This window comes from Microcaecilia unicolor, chromosome 9, assembly GCF_901765095.1.
Source record: "Microcaecilia unicolor chromosome 9, aMicUni1.1, whole genome shotgun sequence".
Classification (NCBI taxonomy): domain Eukaryota; kingdom Metazoa; phylum Chordata; class Amphibia; order Gymnophiona; family Siphonopidae; genus Microcaecilia; species Microcaecilia unicolor.
The window spans coordinates 147,847,561-147,867,889 of NC_044039.1; the positions used below are offsets into that span (position 1 = coordinate 147,847,561).

Sequence of the window (20,329 nt, forward strand, 5' to 3'; positions counted from 1 at the left end):
GGGCAGTGGCCTAGGAGGCAACAGGCTTGCTTCGCTGGGCAGAACTTCATCTTCAAGATCTTTCGGCGGGTCACGTGGCCAGAGTGGACAATGTGGACGCAGATTTTCTGAGGAGACGTACTCTGGATCCTGGGGAGTGGTCCCTTTATCGGTCGGTCTTCTCTCGCATAGTTCGGGAATGGGGCCTTCCAGTGTTGGATCTCATGGCGACGTCAGACAATGCGCAAGTTCCACGGTTCTTCAGTCGCAGGAGAGATCCTCAGGCAGAAGGGACCGATGCGTTGATTCTTTCGTGGCCGCAAGAGTTGCTTTATGTGTTTCCCCTGTGGCCGTTGGTCGGGTGGTCCAGCGCATCGAATGTCACTTGGGTCCGGTGATTCTGGTGGCTCCAAATTGGCCATGTCCGTGGTACGGCGATCTGGTGCGACTGGGGGTGGCAGATACCGTTGCAGGAGATGGTTTTGTTGTGTCAGGGTCCGATTGTAATGCCAGACCCCTCTCGGTTCTCGCTTACGGCTTGGCTCTTGGAAGGAATAGGTTGTTGAAAGGTGTTTCTTCCAGTTATTGCTTCGATGTTATGGTCTTGTAAGCAGTCCACTTCTCTAGCTTATTTCTGTGTCTAGAGGATTTTTGAGCATTGGTGCCAAGATCAGGCATTTTTGCCTTTTCATTCTTTGATCGTGGAGGTTTTGGTATTCTTGCAGGATGGTCTAGACGGGTCTTTCCTTGTCTACCTTGAAGGTGCAGGTGGCTGCATTGTCTTGCTACCAAGGCCTGATTTGAGGGAAGTCTTTGGCTTCTGCGCCTGATGTGAGTCGTTTTCTGCGGAGAGTCAAATTGATTCATCCACCGCGGCGTCCCTTGGTTCCTTCATGGGATTTGAATCTCATTCTGGATGTGCTAGTGCGAGCTCCTTTTGAGCCTTTGGAAATGTGCACTTGTAAGGATCTTACCTTAAAAACGGTATTTTTGGTGGCCATTACTTCGGCACGGAGGATTTCAGAGCTCTGTCCTGTAGTTTCATTAAAGCCAGTTCCTTCCTTTTTGCCTAAGTTTTCCATTTTTCATGTGAATCAGGCGATTTCCCTGCCAGTGCTGGGGGACAAGTCAGGTGATTCAGAGCAGCGTCGTCTAAGTTAGATTTTCGACGGGTCTTACGTCACTACTTAAAAAGGACACAGGAATTTCGTACCTCGGATCGGCTGTTTGTTCTGTATGGTGGACCCAAGAAGGATGCGGCTGCTGCCAAAGCAACTATAGCCAGGTGGCTGAAGGAGGCAATTGCCTCAGCCTATTTGGTCAAGGGTCGTGAGGTGCCTTTGGCTCTTAAGGCTCATTCCACTAGAGGGGTGGCTTCTTCTTGGGTGGAGAGTAGATTGATTCCTCTGCAGGATATTTGTAAGGCGGCGGTCTGGTCCTCTCTACATTCTTTTGTGAAGCATTATAGGATTGATGTTCAAGCGAGGGGGGAAGCAAGCTTTGGAGCAGCAGTTCTGACCTCTGGCCTTCGGGTGTCCCGCCCTTAGATGTTTTCAGCTTTGGTACTTCCCAAGCGTCTTGACCGGTCTGGAGGGTCGCTGAGGAAGGTGAAATTAGGCCTTGCCTGCTAATTTTCTTTCCTCTAGACCCTCCGGACCGGTCAGGAACCCGCCCTGTAGGTATATAAGATTGAGAGATTCTTTTGAGCCTGTTTTTTGATGTGACTGATTGTTGGTCAAGTTTATCCAGGCTGGGATTGCCAGGTGAAGTTTCTGGTACTAGTCTGGTGCAGGTTTTGGATGCTGTTTATGTCCAGCCTGTGGAAGCACTACATTCTTGGTTTGAGTTTCCATGTACAGGGTTCTGTGAGGTTGTTTGGTTATTTCTCTGCTTTGTTAGCGATGTACTGGCTAGTTGAGGTTCTGCACAGGTTACATATGCAGTGTTCAAAGTTCAGTGTTTCTCATTCTCCCTCTGCTGGTAGGAGTGCATAACCCAAGCGTCTTCACCGGTCTTGGAGGGTCTAGAGGAAAGAAAATTAGCAGGTAAGGCCTAATTTCACCTTTACCTCTATTCATTAAACACCACTCAGGATTTTGTAAACCTCAATCATATCTCCCCTCATCCATCTCTTTTCCAAGCTGAAGAGCCCTAACTTTTTTAGCCTTTCCTCATATGAGAGTAGTTCCATCACCTTTATCATTTTAGTCCCTCTTCTTTGAACCTTTTCTAATTCCGCTATATCTTTTTTGAGATACGATGACCAGAACTGAACACAGTACTGAAGGTGTGGGTGCACTGTGGAGCAATACATAGTATTTTTGGTCTTATTCACCATCCCTTTCCTAATAATTCCTAGCGTCCTGTTTGCTTTTTTGGCCGCCACCACCACACACTGAGCAGAAGATTTCAGCATATTATCTACAACGACACCCAGATCTTTTTCTTGAGTGCTGACCCCCCCCCCCCCCCCCCCAAGGTGGACCCTAGCATCAGGTAACTGTGATTCAGATTATTCTTTCCAATGTGCATCACCTTGCATTTGTCCACATTAAATTTAATCTGCCATTTGGACACCCATTCTTGCAATTTCCTAAGGTCTTTCTACAGTATTTCACAGTCCGCACGTGTTTTAACAACCTTGAATAGTTTTGTATCATCTGCAAATTTGATCATCTCACTCATCATTCCGATTTCCATAGCATTTATAAATATGTTAAATAGTACTGGTCCCAGTACAAATCCCTGCAGCACTCTACTGCCCACTCTCCTCCACTCAGAGAAATGACCATTTAACCCTACCCTCTGTTTTCTGGCCAATAACCAATTCCTAATCCACACCAGAACATTGCCTTCTATCCCATGACTCTTTAATTTTCTCAGGAGTTTCTCGTGAGAACTTTGTCAAACGCTTTTGAAAATCTGGATACGATACATCAACCAGTTCACTTTTATCCACATGTTTATTCACGCCTTCAAAGAAATGAAGCAAATTAGTGAAGCAAGACTTCCCTCGGCTGAACCCATGCTGACTTTGTCCCATGAAACCATGTTTGTTTATGTTCTGTAATGTTATTCTTTATAATACTTTCCACTATTTTGCCTGGCACCAATGTCAGGCTTACCAGTCTACAATTTCCTGGATCACCCCTAGAACCCTTTTTAAAAATTGGTGTCACATTGGCCACCCTCCAATCTTCAGGTACTACGGACGATTTTAATGACAGGTTATTACTAACAGCAGATCAGCAATTTCATGCTTGAGTTCTTTGAGTACCCTTGGATGTATACCATCAGGTCCAGGTGATTTACTACACTAATTTGTCAATTTGGCTCTGTACATCTTCTAGGGTTCACTGAGATTTCTTTCAATTCCTCCACATCATCACCCTTGAAAACCACTTCTGGTATAGGCAGATCTCTTACATCTTCTTCCATAAAGACAGAATTCATTCAGTTTCTCTGCTATGGCCTTGGCCTCCCTGAGCGCCCCTTTTGCTCCTGCGTGATCTAACAGTCCCATGGATTCCCTCACAGGCTTTCTGCTTCTGATGTACCCGAAAAAGTTGTTACTGTGAGTTTAAGCCTCTGCGAAAGTTTCTCTTCATATTCTTTTTTGAGCCTTCTTTATTAATGCTTTGCATCTGACTTGCCAGTACTTACGTTGCTTCTTATTTTCTTTGGGTCCTTTTTCCATTCTTTGAAGAACAATCTTTTGGCTGTAATGGCATCTTTTACTTTACCTTTTAACCATTCTGGCTGACGTTTTCTCTTATTTCCACTTTGCAAATACGTGGAATGCATCTGGACTGAGCTTCCAAGATGGTATTTTTGAATAACGTCCATGCCTGATTTAGTGTCCTAACGTTTGCAGCCGGTCCTTCTTGGATTAGAACTATGTGTAATAGAAGGTGACATTGGGGATGTTCAAAAAAGAAGTGCTTAGAAAATGTTGAAGGAACACTGTTGAAAACCTTTTTTATTTATCTTTTTGTATGAGAAAATGACCCAAACTAAAAAAAGCAAACAAAAAACACACTAGAGAGGAAGCGAAGCATTTGCTGTGGCCCAGTGGAGCTCATATTGCTGGCTGTCAAATAAATGAGATGCCTGTATCTCCCATTGTAAAAGGCTGAGCAACAGCAGGCTGGTAGCACGGAGACATGAGTGTTGGTGCTTCTGGCCCCCATAACTACTGTTCTTGCTGCTTTTTTATTTTGTTTGGTTTTGTAAAGTATATGGTACATAAAAGAATGAGCAGTATTGGAAGCAGAAGTGTTCACTCACCGTGTTTCTCTACTGCCAGCCAGCCATCTGTATGATAGATGACCTAGTAGAAAAGAGGAACCTGACAATTCTTGAGGAGGAAGAGAGGGGAAAGAACAGAGTAGAGGAAAGTGGAAGGGGATAGGAAAGCAACTCTAGAAACAGTGAGGGAGATAGACGATTTTGAAAAAGAGGGAAATTGGCAGAAGGAAGGAGCTTGGAAAGGGTGATGGCAGAAAAAAAGGAAGGATGAGTGATAGGATGAAAAAGGAAAAACAAAAGATGGTATTTGCGTGCAGGACTACAAGGACCCCCTTATAATGGAGAAAGAAGCTAAAAGATTGAAAGGCCTGAGAGAATGCTGACGCTTTTTTTTCCACTGCATTTCCTGATGAGAAGTTAAATTAAGATTCTGACCTGTTATATACTACCATAGTAAATGATGGCAGATGGTTCATTCAGTCTGCCCAGGAAGGTGGCCAGAGTTGTACCTGCTGCTCTGTTCAGGTTACACCCCGCTATGCCCAGTGCAAAGTGTGAAAGTAATTTAAGTTTTGCTTTTATTCCATCCTCTTTCTATGTAAGGATCCTTTGTGTTTATCCTGTGTGTTTTTGAATTTGGTAACTATTTTTGTCCCATCACTACACTATACTGTATTAGTATTTGCTTGATTACCAATTAGCTCCAGAGCAGATTATGGTTTAAACAATGTACATAAAAAATGTACATTTATGTATAGTTAAAAAAAAACCCCACAATTTTATAAACTCCTAAATCCTAATTACATTGTCCAGTGAGGGGAACCTTTTTTGTAGAAACTGATAAAACTGTGAATTAGAATGAAAAATTGGGATGTTCAATAGATTTAAAATATTTTCTGGAGACATCCCAGTTATTGATTTATGAAAAAGAGGGAAATAGGTAGAAGGAAGGAGCTTGGAAAGGGTGATAGCAGAAAAAAAGGAAGGTTGAGTGAGAGGAAGAAAAAGGACAAACAAAACATGGCATATGAGCGCAGGACTACAAGGCCTGCTGTTGCTCAAACTTTTACAATGAGAGATGTAGGCACCTCATTTCTTTGACAGCCAGCAATATGAAGTCCACTGGGCCAGAGCATGCAGTTTTAAAACATATTGTTTGATTCACTGGTACCCAGTGTAATTCTCTCAACAATAAGGACACGTGTTTGAACTTAGATACACCAAATATCAATCTAGCACCCATATTCTGGAGTAATTGCAATCTTTTGAACAATATTTCCGAAATATATATAGTGATTTGTAATAGTCCAATTGTGGTAATAAGAAGCCGTTGGCTCCAGCAATCATCGCGGAGCAAGCCCATTTTTGGGCTGTGGATTGGCCTGATTTTGTTCGTGCTGGCTTCCTTGGGTACCGCGGTGCTCGGATTGACTTCTTGATAGATCGGTTTTGGTCCGAGATCTCGGGGAGAGCGGCTGTCCGTCGTTGCTTCTTCGCCGGCGTGTCAGCGAGTCAGCAGGGGGGCCTGGTTGCATCGACAGTGCGGTTGTAGGTGCCGGAGAGCGGGATCCGGTTTAGCGCAATGCAGGGAGCCTGTTGGACTGTTGATCCACACTTCCCAGGCGCCTATATGCCTCGATTCTTCACCAGCCTTTCCAACGGGCCACTGGCGTCTCCCGCACTGTGGGTCCTCTTTCGGTGTTCTCCGCCAGCGTCGATTTCTGCTCTGCTTTGCCTCCAGGCCGTGGTTGTCACTACGAGTCAAAACCTTCTTGGCTTTGCTGCTGGACTGGGGTGGTCGTCCTCGGCGATGTTGGCTGCTGGTCATCTATTCTGTGGCTGCTTTGTCCTTGGAGAGTGGTGCACGTTGAAGGGGCCCTGTTTCCTCCTGGATCGTTGATTCCAGCCGTTGGCCACCACCCGCATTCCTGTCCTGTTCACAGGATCTGATTACCTGCCTTAATGTGTCGCAGCGAGTCAAGACCTGATTTTGGACTCCTTACTTTCTCTTCTTTTTGTTTTCTTTTCCTTGCCTACTTATTTTTTTTTAATATTGAATTTATATTCCCTTCCCTTTTTCCTCCGTTCCCTCTACCCTCTCTACTGTCATTGTAATTGTTTCTTTAGTTCATTGTAAGCTGCTTAGAGGCTGCTTTATGTGGTAAAAAGCGGGGTATAAACGATCTAAATAAATAATACTATTGACTGAACTAACAACCTGTAACTTTTATTATCTAAAAAAAAGAATGAATGGAACAAAGTTTTCTCAACCCAAAGAAAAACTTTCACCAAACAATTTGTACTTCAAAGGTTAATTCCCCCCCTGTTTACTAAGCTGCGCGGCAATGTCGACACAGCTCATTCAAAGTGAATAGTAAACATAGGGGTTAGAATCTGAGAACACACAATAAGACTTCAGATTTATTTTCTATATCTAGTGTCTCACCACTATCAAGTACCATTTTATTACTGGGTATCTCTCTATATAAAAGGCACCTCCAACGTTCCAATGAAGCCTCAAGCCGGAAACTTGAGGTGCCAGAGATATCCGGTTTGGCTGGCCTGCAGTGTAGCTCCGCCCTCGGGTCAAAACGCCATGACGTCGAGAGCGGCCCGGGGAAGGCACAAGGCACGAGATCAACAAAAGCCACGCAGGGGCAGGAGTACAGAAATACGCCCGCCGTTCCTTGCTACCGCCCATTTCACACGCTCCCCTTCGCATCAGGTATGCGCACGGCAGCTGAAACTCGCAACGAAGTGAGGGAGAGAGGGACAAGGGGGTGTGGAACTTGGAAGGGAGGGACGGAGGGGGGGTCTGGAACTAGGGAGGGAGGTAATACCTTGCTAGCGCCCGTTTCATTTGTTTCCGAAATGGGCATTTCTTACTAGTATTGCTATAATTTCCAAAACAAACAATTTTAGTTTTCTGCTTGCTCAGTTTTAAAAAATTGCTTTTAATCCAATCCTTGACTTGAATAATATACTTCCTTAAAAGCTGAATGGTATCAAACATATCACTTGCTTAGCTCAATAAGAAAATATCATCTGCATAAGAAAGGACAGAAACCCCCCCAACTTATACATAACTTCTAATAGACTCAGATGGGCTCAGCAGTTTGTCGTGACAATGCCATCGGAAACCGCCATGCACTGCTCCTGGTGTGTGGGAGCCGGAGGGCAGCGTCAGGATCTTGTGTCGCGTGCATGTGGGGTTCCGCAAAAGCTTTTCTATTGTCAGACGGCAGGGTGCGGCCTGAGTTGGGGGAATGCGTGGAGGCGTCGGAGCTGGTTTTGGTGGGCACCTCTGGCCTTTCCTCTGCGTGCCCTTTGGCGGGTGCCATCTTTTCTTCTCCCTCATGTGGCAGCAGTTGCAGATGCGCGCAGGCAGAGGATCCTCTTTCGTAGCAGATACTGCATACAGTTCAAGCTTCTTCTTACCTACAAATGCACTCAGTCTGCAGCCCCTCATTACTACTACTACTACTACTATTTAGCATTTCTATAGCGCTACAAGGCATACGCAGCGCTGCACAAACATAGAAGAAAGACAGTCCCTGCTCAAAGAGCTTACAATCTAATAGACAAAAAATAAATAAAGTAAGCAAATCAAATCAATTAATGTGGACGGGAAGGAGGAGAGGAGGGTAGGTGGAGGCGAGTGGTACAAGTGGTTACGAGTCAAAAGCAATGTTAAAGAGGTGGGCTTTCAGTCTAGATTTAAAGGTGGCCAAGGATGGGGCAAGACGTAGGGGCTCAGGAAGTTTATTCCAGGCGTAGGGTGCAGCGAGACAGAAGGCGCGAAGTCTGGAGTTGGCAGTAGTGGAGAAGGGAACAGATAAGAAGGATTTATCCATGGAGCGGAGTGCACGGGAAGGGGTGTAGGGAAGGACGAGTGTGGAGAGATACTGGGGAGCAGCAGAGTGAGTACATTTATAGGTTAGTAGAAGAAGTTTGAACAGGATGCGAAAACAGATAGGGAGCCAGTGAAGGGTCTTGAGGAGAGGGGTAGTATGAGTAAAGCGACCCTGGCGGAAGATGAGACGGGCAGCAGAGTTTTGAACCGACTGGAGAGGGGAGAGGTGACTAAGTGGGAGGCCAGCAAAAAGCAGATTGCAGTAGTCTAAACGAGAGGTGACAAGGGTGTGGATGAGGGTTTTGGTAGAGCGCTCGGAAAGAAAGGGGCGGATTTTACCTCTCTACCCTCATCTCCCCTTACGTTCCCACCCGAAACCGCCGCTCACAGGACAAATCCCTCCTCTCAGTACCCTTCTCCACCATGGCCAACTCCAGGCTCCGCCCCTTCTGCCTCACCTCACCCTATGCTTGGAATAAACTTCCTGAGCCCTTACGCCAACTAGCCCCCTCCCTACCCATCTTCAAATCCTTGCTCAGAGCCCACCTCTTCATTGTTGCTTTTGGCACCTAACCTTTATACCTATTCAGGAAATCTAGACTGCCCTATATGACTGACTGTACATTTGTCCTTTAGATTGTGTTTTTAATTACCTCTTCTTATAGACCTCTTTCTGACTCTGTCATACGGGGGACTAAAGGTACTTATTTCATATAACAGATTCTGTATAGTTTCTCTGACCTCCATTGTCACCCAATCACAAGGTCTATTCTGGGGTGGCATTAGGAGCCGTAATTGAAAACTAATTCCCATAATTACTGCTTTCTGTTTGTTTTCTGGATCTAGATATACTCTGGGCCATTTATGTTCCCACATAAATCTTATTAAACATCTGTCTAAGTTTCTGCAAAGACTGAGTGTCACTTGTATATGATCTACCTTGTAGGCTAAATGTAAGGTAAAGAGAAGATAGAATCAATAAAAATAAAGACAGAGATAGGTTTAGATAGATAGATACATTTTATTTCTTACCCAAACACAGGTCTTCAAGTTGATACAAATACAGACATCAGATTCTGGTTTCAGCCGCACAGGGCTTCGCCGTCTGACAGAAGCTTCGGAGAAGACTCTCAAACTAAGCCAAAATCTCTCCTCTTTTATACTCTATCTTCTCCATAGAAGTGAATGGTGAGATACCTAGCTCCTAATATTTCGCAATTTCTGAGATCATACTTTCCCATGCGATCTGCTATCTGATGTACCCACCTCCTTCCGTTCTCAGCTACTGCTAATTATCAACATGTTTTGGGAAGCGTTGAGATAACAGTTTCTCATCTTCCGGCTGCAATACTTTTCATACCTTTCTCATGAACTCTGTATTACCTCTGTATCATTGTATACCAAAACTAATAAGCTCCATTTTATTCATCTGATCTTTCATTACAGATGCTATATTTGATTTAAAAATTGTACCAATTTGTGTCAGAAGTCATTATTCAGACCTGCTCTTTGCAGATTCTCAAATATTAAATCATTTACTTGTTGTTTGGCCTAATCAGTACTTTTTCAGTTGTTTTCGGCTGCATAGCTTTGGCCATCACTATTCCAGTGGTAGCCTTAAAGCTAGGCCATATATTAACAATTGTAAGCTCTTTGAGCAGGGACTGTCCTTCTATGATAAACTGTACAGTGCTGCATAACCCTAGTAGCGCTTTAGAAATGTTTAGTAGTAGTAGGTTTTGGTGGGTGCCTCTGGCCTTTCATTTTTGTGACCTTCGGCAGACGCCATTTTTTCTTCCACCCCCACTCTCCCCCCCCCCCCCCCCCCCCCCCCCCCCCCCCACTGGCCATCTTGTGTGGCCGCAGCAGCAGACATGCAGGTAGAGGAAAATCATGCGGAGACGGCTCCTGCTTCTGGGCCGCCCGCCCCTACTTCACTGGGGGTTGCTGACAGGATTGTGGGTGGAGGACACCCCCTTTTCCCTGGAATTTGTGCTATTGATGGCAGCATTTTTGCTGAAGATGCTGGGAGGGCCCCTCAGGGGGCCCTGGCTCTTCCACCACCACTGTTTCCCAAGCGGCTGCATGTTGAGGCCCAGCGGGACCTGGAGGAGGCCTCCGTGACCTCTGAGGTGGATGATGGCCAGTTTTCTAACAGTTCCTGGCTGGCCCCGTTGGACTCATTTGAGGAGAGGGAGTTGCCACCGGAGGGGGTGATGACCCCATGGCGGCGTGGCTCTTTTGAAAGGAGGAACTTCCTGCTCTTATTGTTCTGGCACTTGAAGTCTTAAACATCTCCCCTCCAGACCGTTCGTCTGCAGTCCCTTCCGCCCCATCCATTATGTCGGAGACCAAAATGCCCCCCAGAACTTTTCACGTTCATGAGGCTATGAAGGTCCTTATCTTGGCACAATGGGACACGCCGGATTCCAGCTTGTGGGTGGTGAGGGCCATGTCGCATCTTTACCTGCTGCCAACAGGAGAACTGGAGTCCTTACATCGTCCCACGGTGGAGTCCTTACATCGTCCCACGGTGGAGTCCTTAATTACGGTGGTCACTAAGAAGACCACTTTTCCAATGGAGGGCAGCACGGCATTGATTTATTTAGCATGTCTTCTTTTTCCACATTACTCTCCACATAGCAGTTTTCAGCATCTTTCAGTCTTACAATTCTATTTCTAACCTTTCTCCTTTCCCTGACATACCTAAAAAGTCTTGTTACCTATCTTTACATCTCTATCCATTTTTTTTCTGCCTGTACCTTTGCCAGCTGTATTTTTTTATTTTATCTTTATGGAATTTTAACAGTATTAACTAACAAGATGAATCTTGACCAGAAATGTTTCCATCGGAAAAAAAAAGAAAGAAAAATTAAGTATTGATTACTAAACAAAAAAATATAAAGAAATAGAAAACTTTTGGATAAAGGAAATTAGACAATCAATCCTACATTAAATTTCCCACACAAATTTAGGTACCAGTACCAGAAGTTGCTATCCTAGCTTGAATAAAGGTTTGCAATTGAGGTGGTTCATAAAAACACAAAACTTTCCTAAACTGAATCATATACTTACAAGGAAAACGAAGAAAAACCTTGGGCCACCAAAGATGAAATATCCTACTGTATACAAAAGAAACAACAAACAGAGATATTTTTGTAAGTACATTTGTAGAAGTCCAGTAACATCTAAAGAATCTTTGGATATTCCATTTTTCTTGCTATCTTACCTGAAGGAACATAGTAAATATTGTTCAAGGGAGGCATAGTAGCGTCCAGAAAATTCAATATCTCCCTTAGGTACCCTTAAATAGTTTCTCTGGGAAAATGGAAATAACTTGTGGAAAATATAATATTCAGAGGCCTTGTTGCGCTTTCCATATTCTATAATTTACAATGAATTACAGTTTTGTCCAAAACCAAACTAGCTTGGAGTTTATTGAAATCCGCCTTCAAACTTAACATTTTATTCCTTAGCTTCAGCAGCAGATGAACTCAGGAACTGATGGGTTGTATTCGTCTACCAGCAGGTGGAGATAGAGAACACTAAAAGAAGGCAGTGAAGAGGAAGGAGGCAAGATGGCGCTGTGAGAGTAGTACAGAGAAGCTGCTCTCAACATACCTCTCCCACTCTTGAGTGTATAGCTTATTTCCTTGTTTTTGATGCCTAAGAGGAGAGGCAGACAGAGTGCTAGCTCCGCAGCGCTTGTCTCACCAGTGCGGGGGACGTTGGATCGCTTCTTAGTCCCAGCAACTTTATCGGGAATGCCTTCGCTGCCGGAGAGTGTAGGGAGAGGGTTGCTACACTCCCGGCTTGAAGCACAGATATCTTTGAGTCCCGAATTGCTGAATCCTCCTCTCATGCTGGCGGACGCACCGAGAAGGGACCAGTAGGTCCCAGATCTTCAACAAACGACAGGGTCTGCTAGCGCGGGTGCCGACTTGAGTGCAGGAACACCATCTATCCCCACGTTGGAAGCGACGGGTGAAGGAGGAGAGAATGAGCTTGGAGGAAACAACATGGCAGTGGAGGGACAGCTACCGAAAGATTCCACACCTGAATTAGGCTTACTAAGTAAGTCCTTTCTGCCTAGAAAACCAGATACTTTAACTTTAGACACTATATGGGAGGCTCTGGTGGGCCTGGAAGTTTCTTTCACACAAAAGTTTATTTCCTCAACTCAACAATTTAACTCTGTCTGAAAAAATTGCATTAATGGAAAAAAAAGTAGCAATCCTGAATAAAGAAATTGAAAATAACTCTAAAATATTTCAGAACTGTCAACAAATTCAAGTTAATTTGATAAAAGAGAATTTATACCTACAAAATAGGATTGACATTTTGGAAAATAATCAACGATCTAACACGCTTAGGTTAATAAATTTTCCTAAGCAGGTTTCAATCTCACCTCTTATTACCTTTAAAAAATACCTAACGGAAATTTTGAAAAATCCTATGTTTGTCCCTCTTTTTCAAAAAGTGGGCCAGAATTACCATGGACCAATGGGTGCTCGACGTGGTCAAAACAGGGTACAAGTTGGAGTTCTCCACTCTCGTTGGGGACGCCTTTTTGGAATCCCGTTGCGCTACAGCCATCAAACGGGAGGCAGTTAGCAAAACTTTGGCATCTTTGCTGCAATTGGGAGCGGTAAGTCCAGTTTCTCAGGGCGAGCTGGGCACAGGCCGCTACTCCATTTATTTTGTAGTGCCTCGGAAAAGAGGGTCTTTCAGACCGATACTCGACTTGCGCAAGGTAAACGAGTGAGGCATTTCCGCATGGAAACTCTGCGTTCAGTGATTGCAGCGGTGTAACCGGGGGAGTTCCTGACTTCTCTAAATCTCAAGGAGGCATATTTGCATATTCCAATCTGGCCTCCTCATCATCGATTCCTATGCTTCGCGATTCTGGGTCAGCATTTTCAGTTTCAGGCTCTGCCATTTAGTCCGGCCACGGCACCACGAACCTTTTCGAAGGTAATGGTAGTAGTAGCAGTGTTTCTGTGGAAACAAGGAATCAGAGTTCATCTGTACTTGGACGATTGGCTAATCCGAGATGGAGAGTCGGCTGGCCACAGCTCGAGTTATCGAGGTGCTGCAGGCACTAGGTTGGGTCATCAATTTCCCAAAGTGTCGGTTAATCCCCTCTCAGTCACTCGTCTATTTGGGAGTGTTTCAACACAGCGCTAGGCTGCGTTTTTCTTCCCGACAGGCGGTGCAAGTTGCGGTCTCACATTTGGCATTTGCTCGGAATACATCGTCCCCGCGCTTGGGATATTATGTTCAGGTGCTCGGTTTGATGGCGGCAATGCTGGAAGTGGTGCCATGGGCGAGATGTCACATGAGGCCTCTGCAGCAGGCTCTGCTCAGTCGGTGGTCTCTGATGTCTCAGGAATATCAGCGACATCTTCCTTGGAGGCCACAGGCCAGGAGCAGCATGGAATGGTGGCTCTCCGAAGCGAACCTACATTGGGGGATGCCATTCGCCACTCCGCAATGGCTTCTGGTGACCACTGATGCCAGTCTTAAGGGATGGGGGGCTCACTTGCATCTTATAGCTCAAGTCTGACAAGCAAAATACAGTTTGGCAAGTTGCATGTATTATCTTCAATGATTTCACCTTTCACTGAAAATAGTTGGGTGGTGCAGTGCTAGGTGTATGGAGTTGGTATCAGATATGTTAATACAGAAATAAACCAGTCAGTGGACAGTGAACGTTACTGTTAATTTTCCATCTTGGACATGAAAGAAATTGGCATTTGGATTTGGAATATGTTCTTGTAAACAAGCTTTTACCAAGACCCTACCTCCAGTAGTTGGGCAATAGGACTAGTGCCGGGTAGACTGCTAGGGTCTGTGCCCCCAAAATTGGCAGGGAGGGAGAGAGAGATGTTAGTATGTCTGTGTTTTAATCATGAAGAAGTGGAACATGCACAGTGTGTCAGATAAACTCGAACCACCTTGTTGTGCAGACTGGGTGGATCTGCTGACATTTACTATGTAACTATGTACTCTGTTTATATATAATTCTTATTAGTAAGGTGGTACAAACACTTAAAAAACTGTACTTCAGAAAGCTCTAGTTCTGATCTTTCATTTTAATAGGTTTTCTTTGTTTACAGATTAATAAATTGAAGTCCAGTTACTGGTAGAGCCCACCTGTATAAATCAGCTCTCTGCAGGAATAAAGCTATCTAAATGCTGTTAAAATATCTAGGGTGCCTCTTCTTTACAAGTCAGTGAAAACTTGGTAGGTTTGCCATGTTTCATCTTCAAACTTTTTAACACAGCCAGAGTTAAGTGCTAGGGACTCAATAACTGTCGTAAAAAAAAGAACTGATTGAGGGTGAAGGGGAAGGTAGAACATGGGCCTGATATCTACTCTGTAGACAATGACATTGATTGATAATGACATGATAATATTCAATAGGATCAAAGTACCATGGTTTTTAGAGCTGGGGATGTGTGTTCAGTGTAGGTATCTTTGTTGGTCTGCAGGCTGGTATCTATATTTAATGTTTTATATAGCATTTCTGGAAGGTTTAGACTTGATGAAATGTGGTTATCTTTTAATTTATGAATATCATAATTGTTTTGGAGAAAAAAATTCACAGAAAAATCAACTATTAAACTGTGAAAATAACTATTTTGGCAGCTGCTTAAAATTGAATGTATGCCCTGATTGATCACAGCTGCACATTTGCAAGAGGCAGAAAACAGAAATGTCTCGTTATACCAATTTTTATGTGACCTAGTGTTGCCTGTTTCCCTTAGGAACAAGAAAGAGTTATGTCTAAGCTGCAGATTCTTGGCTTTGGACTGGCACTGGGAGCAGCTACAGGAATCGGCTTACTTTATGTGTTTTATAAGCAACCTTGGAACAGAAAAGAGAAGAAAGGAAAGCGTAGAACTGGGAATGGATATCAAACACAGAACTCTGTGGGACATCTTGAATGCACGCAAGCAGTGCAGAATCTGCACCAAGGTAATACTAAAGTCATATGCTTTCTCTTCTTCCTCCTCTCCTGACTTGTGTTTGGCAAATATATACAAAGTCATGCAGAATAGTAGCAAAGCCCATAAAAATTGAATGGGCATTGTTGCATTTGCCACGCTGGAATTGCTAGCATAGCTTTGTAAAAGGAGCCCTTAAATAGGCTGAAATTGAAAAGAATATTAATTTGTGTGTATTGTGCAAAACTATATTTAGCAAGTAGTAATACTCAGCTTGTGTCAATTGAAATATTAATATAACAGTAAAAAAGGCCTGTTTCTGTCAGCAATGAAACGGGTGCTAGCAAGGTTTTTCTCGGAGTGTATGTTTGAGAGAGAGAGAGTGTGTGTGAGAGATGGCGTGTGTGTGTGTCAGAGAGAGAATGAGAGAGAGAGAGAGAGAGAGACTGTGTTTGTGTGAGAGAGAGTGTGTGTGTGTCAGAGAGTGTATGTGAGAGACAGAGAGTGAGTGTTTGCCCTCACCCCCCCTCTCTCAGGGCCTCCTCCTCCCCCTTTGTGGTCAGAGGACCCCCTTCCACCCCACCTCTCTGGTCTGAGGACCCCCTCCCTCTCCCCCTGCCCCCCCTGTAGCCACCCATGTCCAGCGACTCTCTTCTCCCCCTGCCCCCCCTCCAGCCACGCATGTCCAATGACCCTGCTCTCTCACCTGCCCCCCCCCCCCCCAGCCACCCAGGTTGTCGCCCCGATCCTCTCGCCCCCGCAAAGTGTAGTGCCGGCCATCTTTGCAGAGCCGGCGCTCCGGAAGCCACCCCAGTCCTCCCGGCCCCGCGAAGTGGAGCGCCGGCCATCTTGTCAGAGCCGGCGCTCCGGAAGTCGCACTGATCCTCTCACCCCGCGAAGTGGAGCACAGGCCATCTTGTCAGAGCCGGCGCTCCGTAAGCCGCCCTGACCCTCTGTTTCTGGCCACAGGATTCGTGTCGGGAGCTGGGCTTGCTGCGTGCCCAGCTGGCTGCTGGAGCCCTCGCCGTGCTTCCTACTTCTGTGGGTTAGAGCCTCACGGCCGGGCTCCTCCTCCTCAGACAGCCCAGCCAACTGGAGGCTTCCCTTGCCAGCTGGCTGCTGGAGCCCTCGCCCCACCTCCTTCTCAGCATAATGTCAACGGTGACGTCAGCCTGACTTCGGAGCCTAGCTCAGCAACTCCGAAGGAGCCTCGGACACAGGCATCTACTTTAGAACGTTGGCGGTGAGAATTATTATATAGGATTGTGTTAATTCTCCAGCTTCTCTGAGAGCAGAGACATCCCATATTACTCATTGTAGAAAACAATTGGCCCCATAAGAGAAAATGGGGGGCACTGTTCTGAATATGGTTTCTCTCAGGAGTTCACAGGAATTATGGTTTAAACAAACAATTTGGATAATAACTTGCTGGAAAAAAGAGATAAAGCTTTTGATTTGGGAGTTTCTTTTCTTAGTATTTTTGATGCTCAACAGAGGCACATTGGTAGTGTGTGGAGGTTTTTCAGAATAAAAAAAAAACCCACCTTGAATTTTCACAAAGATGCTTTGATGACATGGCTCCAGCCAGCCATGAGCCTCAGTCACGTTCTAAAGGGGTAATAAGGTTCTATTCCTAGTGTGTGAGAGTTACTATTTTGCTGCATGTATTTTGATCTTTTGCACAATGTAAAGAAGATATTCTATAGCGGGGCTATTCAAATGTTTTGAGTGGAGGTCCAGAAACATTGGCTGACTGAAACCGTGGTCCGCAAACTACTGCATACAGATCATGTGTCTTGTTTGTTATAGGGCACTATCACTTCCAAGTTAGTGGGGACTGGGGGGAGGGGGAATGCACATTTTCCAAGAGATGGTGCAATAATAACCCAAACAATAAAATAATCAAGAACTACAGTCTTCTAAGGTTGAAAAAAGGTAGATTCCTATGGGCAACTTAGCGTTTAGCATGTGCTAATCATTAGCATGCTCTAAAAACGCTAGCGCGCCCTTAGCATGGCTTAATAAACAGGGCCATAAAGCTTTCTAAAGCGCAATTTGACTAATTTGTAAAGGAATACAATTCCATATTTTGGTACCTTGAAAAGGGAATGAATATTCTAACATGGATGTTTTTAACCGTAGTAATTTAGATGATTACTAAACACATTTAAAGTGTGTAGAGAATAAATAGAGTCCATACCATATAAGGATTTAAATACTAAACATGCAGACTTGAACTTAATTCTTAACTTGATGGAGAGCCAATTTAGGTTTCTTTTTTTTTTTTTTTAAGTAAAGGTGACACTCTCAAATTTACCAACTCCAAAAATCAATCTTGTAGACGTGTTCTGGAGAAGTTAGTTTGTTTGTTTATTTATACTTGTATCCCACAATTATCCAAAAATGAGTTTCGGTTCAATGTGGCTTACATTTCACAGTTGTTAGAGATTACATTGATTCAATTATATTTCATAGCTTCTCACAGATCAGTCCAGAGACATGTGGATTATGTCCCTTTGCCAGCAGGTCATAGAGAGAACCTCAGAGGTTTGGTATATGTGGCCCTGTGCAGCTACTGACAAGTACAGAAGAACAAAAACCTCCGCACAGGTAACACCAAAGCAAGCAGTCACAGCGAAGGAGACAAGATAGATGATGACAAAAAACTTCTACTGTACTCGAACAGTTCACAGCAAAAATTTATTGCTAAAACCTGGACTCGACATGAGTTGTGTTTTGGCCACTCCGGCCTGCCTCAGGAGTCCCTGTATTTTATTTCTGTGGGGATTTCTGGAAGAAGAAATGGTCCTCAAAAAATGTGTAACAGAAGGAAACTACAATTCAAAAATCACCTTGACTTGAAAGTGTGTCATCACAACATGACGAACACCATCAGCTACCGTCACCTCGGTATTCTCTCTATCTAGCAGATGGAGAGACATAACTGTGCAGCTCTGCATTGAAGGGCTCCTGTCCCAGCATCTGGGTTCAGTTGAGCCCAGTTTGGGGTTGAGGTTCCCTGAGTGGGATTTTAGGGTGTACCTGGTGGTGCCAGATCCCTCCTTCTCCTCCTCCCCCCCCCCCCCCCCCCCCGCCAACCCCACGGTGCCTTTTCAGCTTTGAACCGCCTGGCTTGGCTTCTCCCTTGCCTCCTTCAAAAAAAAAAAAAAAACAAGCGATTTGCAGAAGCAAGCCTCTCACAGCAGCTGGTGAGTATTTAACTCTGCACTTTGATTTCTTTCTGGCGGACAGGCGGGGGAGCGCTGGGCTGTAGCCAGGAACATTGCTTGGGAGTCGGGCGATTTTCAACCTTCGGCAATCTCATTATGATGACACCATTGGAAACGGCAAAACACTGCTCCTGGTGTGGGAACCAGAGAGCAGCATCCTGCTCTTGTGATGCGTGTGTGTGCCTGAGCGCACAGGGCCTGCAACATGCAGTGTTAGCGGGGAATCCGACGGGTGATACAGTAGAGCCGCAGGAAGCCCGGACCTTCTCGCAGGGCGCTCGCCTGTGGGTGCCATCTTTTCTTTATCGCCATGTGCTGGCTCCTCAGGGACAGCGGGTCAGTCGAGTGAGCAGCAGGTGATTCCAGCGGTCAGCGAAGCAGGGGAGTTGAGAGACTCTGCAGGCCATCCTCTTTGGTCAGAGGCAGCATTTTCCCCTGAATTTGTGCTTTTAATGCACACAGCTTTCTTACTTAAACAGGCAGGGGACTCTTTGCTCTGTCCTCCAGGGACATGCTCTCAAGAGCCACTGACTAGTTCGCAGGCGCTGTTGCCTAAGTGTCCGCGTATGGAAGCTCTCAGGGACTTCCCGGGGGGTTCCGATATATCAGACGCGGAGGAGGACTGCCTTTCAGGGACTTACTTCACAGCAGGTTCTGAGGTGCCGCCAAATGAGAGAGATGACACCACAGTGGCACGGCTCTTCCGCAGGGAGGAACTCCTGGTTTATATTATCTGGGCGCTCGAAGTCTTAAACATTTCCTCCCCAGAGTCTGCATCTGCCCTTCCGACTGTCACGTCGATTATGTCGGGGACCAAGAGACCCACAAAGACTTTTCACATTCATGAGGCCATGAAGGTCCTCATTTCGGCACAGTATGATTTGCTGGATGCCAGCCTGAAGGTGGCTCGGGCAATGGCAAGACTTGACTCACTTCCGTCTGGGGATCTGGAGTCCTTGCGGTTACTCACAGTAGACTCTTTGGTCACGGTGGTCACCAAAAAGACCACCTTGCCTGTGGAAGGTGGCACGGTTCTGAAAGACCCGCAGGACCGGAAACTGGAAGCTTCCCTCAAGTTGACCTTTGAGGTGGTGGCATTATGCCTACAGGCATCCGTGTGTGGCTCCTATGCGGCACGAGCCTGTCTCTCTTGGGTTCAGAAAGCGTCTTTGGTGGACGAATTAGTTGGTGGTTTGCCAGCTGTTGAGTCCGGCCTCACGTACTTAGCGGACCTGCTGTATGACCCCCTGCAGGCGTCAGCTAAGGAGGTGTCACTGGCAGTGATGTCTTGCTTTGGCTACGGCACTGGGCGGAAGACGTGGCATCAAAATCGCGCCTGGCATGCCTGCCTTTTCAAGGCAAACTCCTTTTTGTAGAGGACCTAGAACAGATCGTTAAGTCCCTGGGTGACTCCAAGGGACAGCGCCTTCCTGAAGACAGAGCTAAAGCAGGTTTCTGCTCTAGCTGGACCCACTCCCGGTAGAGAGAGGCGAAGCATTACTATACTGGCTGTTCTGGGACATTTCTGAGACCTTGTTTTTTTCCACAGAAGTCACAGCCCTTTTGGGGGGAATGCCGTCCCTCCACCTCTACACTGCAGGGGCAGTCCGCTGTGAGAGATTCTCGATGATGGGGCCCTGGTCCATCCCCTGCTGGTCTTCGGGGGGAGGGGGGTTGGCTGTCCCATTTCCTAGTGGAATAGACCAGGGTTACCTCGGATACATGAGTCTTGGAAATCGTCAGGGATGGCTACAAACTTGAATTTACTCGCCCTCTGGAATCACCCTGCAAGGTGGATGCCAAAGTGGCAGCGGTCTGGGAGACTGTGGCCGAGCTGGTGCGCCTGGTGGCAATTCGGCCGGTACCTCCATCAGAGAGCAGGCTAGACCGCTACTCCATTTACTTTGTGATACCCAAGAAGGGTGGATCTCTTCTCCCATCCTTGATCAATCCAGAGGCCCATCCTTCTGATGGTTACAGCATTTTTTTCTGTTTTTTGAGTTTATTGTTAACTTTTTCCTTCGTTTAGTTCGCCTACTACGTAAATGTTCACAGAAATAGCAATGTC

The 20,329-nt window shown here is 45.6% G+C and overlaps 1 protein-coding gene across 5 annotated transcripts in view; it reads left to right on the top strand.

Moving 5' to 3' along the window:
- The window catches only part of RMDN3 (regulator of microtubule dynamics 3), a 122,813-nt gene that overhangs the window by 5,746 nt on the left and 96,738 nt on the right, over positions 1-20,329 (top strand). For 3 of the 5 annotated variants that reach the window (XM_030214726.1, XM_030214728.1, XM_030214730.1), the window contains exon 2: positions 14,852-15,062. In XM_030214726.1, the coding sequence (XP_030070586.1) occupies positions 14,867-15,062 (196 nt within the window). In that variant the 5' untranslated portion in view covers positions 14,852-14,866. Of the gene's footprint in view, positions 1-14,199; positions 14,328-14,851; positions 15,063-20,329 lie in introns of all 5 variants that reach the window. The other 2 variants (XM_030214727.1, XM_030214729.1) reach the window with 1 other exon arrangement.